The sequence below is a fragment of the Amaranthus tricolor genome, chromosome 12 (assembly GCF_026212465.1).
Source record: "Amaranthus tricolor cultivar Red isolate AtriRed21 chromosome 12, ASM2621246v1, whole genome shotgun sequence".
Taxonomy (NCBI): Eukaryota; Viridiplantae; Streptophyta; class Magnoliopsida; order Caryophyllales; family Amaranthaceae; genus Amaranthus; species Amaranthus tricolor.
The window spans coordinates 918208-922848 of record NC_080058.1 but is presented as its reverse complement, the minus strand read 5'-3'; the positions used below and the strand labels follow the sequence as shown (position 1 = coordinate 922848).

The following is a 4641-nucleotide window of genomic DNA, read 5'->3' as shown; positions in this document are numbered from 1 at the left end:
TTAAAATTCGTAACTATTCAAAAAAAAAATATATATATACATAGACTAATAAAATAATACAACGTATTTTTTTTTACTTTTGTAGTCGTCATCAATAAGTTAGCTGATTGAAAATAAAATGCTCTTAAGTTGGTTTTTTTGGAAATAAACATAAAGTTGTGATATTTATAAACTAAAGCATCTAAAAAGGAGTTTTAAATCAATTTTGCATTTAAAAACAACAGTTTGGAACACACTTGCTCTTTCAATGTATGTCATACTGTTCCTTGACATTGTAACTGCGTGATTGTGCTTTTGGTTATCAGAGGAAGATTACCTCATGTCTGAATCATGTTCATTGTCCTCAATCACAAACAAAAATTAATCGAACACCATTGTACAAAGTGCAAACATGGGAGTGCTTGTGTACTTGCCATCATTCAAAGTACAAACATTACTTGTATACACTTGCCAAAACAACCTGAAATTTTGACAGAATGTTCGGTTCCATGTGCATAATACATTTACAAGGACAGGAAAGTTACATAGTATTAACAACAAAAAAGGAAGATTACAACGATCAAAAAGGCCATGAATAGGAAGATTACGTAGATGAAAAACTATGGCCTTGAATCAATCGTCTCCTTTAAGGTTTGCCGAACAAAAGACTGAGCATTAAGACACTTATCTAGTCATGTTTCGCCACTTATCTTTTAAGTCTATATCTGTCCTGTCTTCAAATACTACCCTGTAACATTCCAAAATATTTTTCCAACTTCTGCCAAACCTCTTCACACCTTCCCTCAATGCATCTTCTTCTTGTGGAGTCCATCTCTTCCTCACTCTCCTAACAACAAATTTTTTTTCTACATACAGATTTAAAGGTGATACCTTACTCCTCGAAGTAGAGGCAGGTAAGCGAACACGGAATTCTCTGCGCTCGTTATCATTTGAATCATCCCACTCCATAGTATGACTAGTGCTATTGGGCTCCATGAGATTACGCTTGCGTTTACGCAGTTGCTTTCGAGAGTTAGTATCACTGTCTTCGATCTCATCCACGAGGTCATCTTTATCTACCTTTTCAGGGGTTTTCTCAGTGGACCCTCTAGGTGCATGGCTTCCTGGTTGTGTCTGGTTTGCTAACATAGCATCATTATTCACATTGTTTGTTGCTGTTTTAGATGACACCTTCTCAATTCTCTGAGAAGCATCCGCACTAGGGTTCTTCCCAGTAGGATGCACTTCCGTGGAACTAGTTTCATGTGCTTGCTGCGCCCTGCCCACTTCAGGGACAATACATGCCTCTGCTCCTTTCTGGTTTCCTACAACAGCCTCATGGTTGTGTGTCCCCGCATTAGAACACACACTCTTGGCCATTTCAACTGCTTCTGGGAGAGGATCTGTGACAGCTGCACGCAGCTCCCTGGCACTCAATCTAAGTGCTTCTTGCACTCTGGTTACTTCAGGTGAATGTATAACAGGATTAGTCCTGTTTTCTGCAGCTTTCACATCATTGGAGTTGTCTGTCACCTTTGTAACATCAGGTGCACGAGCTGCTTGACTTGCAACATGTTGCAGATCACTGACAGAGGAACTACATTCATGTACTCTCGTTACTCCAGGTGAATGCATAACAGGATTAGTCCCGTATTCTGCCGTTTTCACATCATTGGAGTTATCTATCACCTTTGTGACAGAAGGTGCACGAGCTGCATCACAAGCATCAGGTTGCAGATCATTCACAAAGGAATTACATTCTTGCACTCTGGTTACTTCAGATGAATGTATATCAGGATTAAACCCGTTTGCTGCCGCTTTCACGTCATTGGAGTTGTCTGTCACCTTTGTAACAGAAGGTGCACAAGCTGCTTGACAAGCATCAGGTTGCAGATCACTTGCAGAGGAACTACATTGATGAGCTTGGCATTTGTCCATTGTGCAGATCGGGAGCTTATCGTCCATTGTGCGACAGGTCTTCACTGCCATATGTTTTAGCCTAACTAAAGACTGACCCTTTTGCATTCCTATGGAATCAATTAGACTATTATGTAATAATGAAAAAAATACAAGATTCAAAAACATGCACATCCAACAACAGAAAACCAACATAAAATTTTAGTTTGACATTCTTAAAAAATGAACACCAAGAGACTTAGGACCTAAGTAGAACCTAGCTCAATTCATCTCATCTGGTACTTTACCAAAGCATCAGCAGTAACTCCCAAAAACGCGACATGTAAAATAGCTTATGACTGAAATCAAAAGCATCAGTGAACATAAGTCCGTATATACTCTGCAAAATGTAAAATTGTCCTTGCTGAAAATGTGATCACATGACATGAGATTCATAATTACCAAATGAGCATTCAGGGGAGAAGAATTACTTGATACAACAAGCCCATTCAGGCCAAAACTTTTCATGTTTTCTCCTTATAACACACATACTATGCAGGTAACTCATGTTATCAATAAAAGCAAAAGAACACTACTCCCACAGCTCCCGAAAGAGCACTAGCACCCCAATGTTTTACACATATCACTTAAATATTCAATAATGCCAAAACCTTAGTTTTAATAAGCCGGGGTCAGCTAACCTTCTTATTCATCAATCTTTTCAAATATGATTAGAATCTCCCCTCCGTATTCAGGGATATTCTAAATTATAATTGAATACTTCCCCTTTATGTAATAAGGAGTCACACTGCTAAATATGGCCCTAATATAGTATTCAAAGTCTCAGAAACAAAATACGTCACAAAAATCAATACTTGAGCTCATTTTTCCAGGAACATCAACAATTAAGTTCGTATGCACACAAAAAAAACCACAAATAATGATAACGCCACCAAAAAAAAGAGTAATTTCAGCCAAATTATACCTTGAAAAGCAACCAATTCACGGCAAGGGTTACCCGAACTGACAACAGCATCACAAAGAAGCTTTTCCAACTCGTCTCCAACCTTTGCAGCCACCAATTCAAGAAATGCAGGTCCCATACTCTTCCAAGCCTCCTTCAAGTAACCTCTAACAGCTTTCAAAGCTTCGTTCCTAGTATTCCTCTTCAAAATCTTTTCACGAAGTTCGGAATTCCAAATCGCAGCTTCGATATCTTGCAACCAATGATTCGACTCATCTGAAGCCAAACCTTCCATATGACAAACTCTATTTCTCCAAATTTTTTCCACTGCTTCAAAATACTTACCATTCTCTTCCACAATTTCCTCCAAAAATCTCAAAGTACAATCCACAGCAACCGCACAATACGCACCTTTCAATTTATCCGACGCTGTTTTCCCCTCTCTATGATCCAATTCCTCAACTGTTTCAAGTAATTCGAGAAGCTTCTCGGATACGGAACCATTCGTAGTTTCCGAATCAATTTTTCGCAAAAGAAGCGTTTTCTTTAACCGGTAATCATTGATGGAAAAAGGAAGACATGAGAGTACGCCATCGATAATCCTCTCGTCGATGATTGGTTTTCGCAGAAGGAATTCTATAATCCATTTTGCAACTTTTTCGTCCATTATATCACTGCGAAAGAAACCCTAGTGTTTGAATAAACAGGAATTTTGGATTGGAGTTAAAAATTTGAAGTTTAGGGTTACAAATTAGCGCTAGGGTTCGTAATTTTTAGGTTTGAATTTTGTATGGATAATAATTGCATTTTGTTCGAGGTTTCAGCAACTTTTTTGACAAGGGCTGAGTTTTGAAAACGTATTTATTTATTTATCGTCCTCTCTTCTCTTCCGTTTAAACGCTCATTACTCCTTTCACCCAATTTTTCTTATTCGCTCTATTGCATCAGCTAGACTTTGAGACAAACTTGCGTTACTAAAATTAAATCAGTTGGTCTCTTAAGATATCGTCTCTTTGAGAGATGTATTTTAAATTTAATTTATTAAAGATTAATGTGTACTTATTGTAATTTTAATGTCTATTTACATTATTTTTAATGTCTACTTATTGTATTTTTAATGTTTACTTTCAATATCTTAAATACCTACTTATAATATTTTAAAAAATATATGATAAATCGGTCCAATAAGAAATAATCTCTCACAAGAATTTGTGAAATTAAAGAGATGAGATGAAAATGCATTATGATTTTCGGGATGAGTTATAAGAGCTAATTTGCAATTTGTTTTCTATTAAAAAGAAAAAGGTCCAAATAAAGGAAAATTGAATTTGAAAGATATGAACTTTGTCTCATTTGTTTTTAAAGGTTTGAACTTTCGTTTATCTTTTAAAGGCTCGAACTTTGAAGTGCCTCCGCTTTTAAAGATTCCTCCGATTTTGGTAAGCTGGAATATCAGATTACCTTTTTTCTCAACCTGACTTTTCATCTTATTTCATCCTTAAACCTTCTTCATCTGATTTCTTCCTTAAACCTTCACCATGGTCTTTTCTTCTTCACTAGCTTTCACCTGCTACCCTGAAGATCACCGACGGCCATAGTGACCAACCCACCTTCAATTCAATTTCATGTATTATTTTTGATTTTCGAAATCCCCAATTTCAAAAAGCTAGGGTTTTCATTAATTTCAGATTTCAATTTCGATTGTCTTCGTCATGTTCTTTTTTAATGTTTTTTGGGGTTTCTGGGTAAGTCTTCTTGGATGAGTTTGAAGTATATGGGATTACAATTTTGAATCTTGTAGT

General features: G+C 36.7%; 1 protein-coding gene across 1 annotated transcript; it reads right to left on the bottom strand.

Moving 5' to 3' along the window:
• Window positions 1-377: 377 nt before the first annotated feature.
• On the bottom strand, window positions 378-3753 carry LOC130797024 (uncharacterized). Its single transcript, XM_057659493.1, has 2 exons — window positions 2861-3753; window positions 378-2006 (listed from the first exon to the last, which is right to left on the bottom strand). Exons 1-2 carry the CDS (start codon window positions 3504-3506, stop codon window positions 664-666), a joined length of 1989 nt encoding a protein of 662 aa, XP_057515476.1. The 5' UTR covers window positions 3507-3753; the 3' UTR covers window positions 378-663.
• Window positions 3754-4641: the final 888 nt, after the last annotated feature.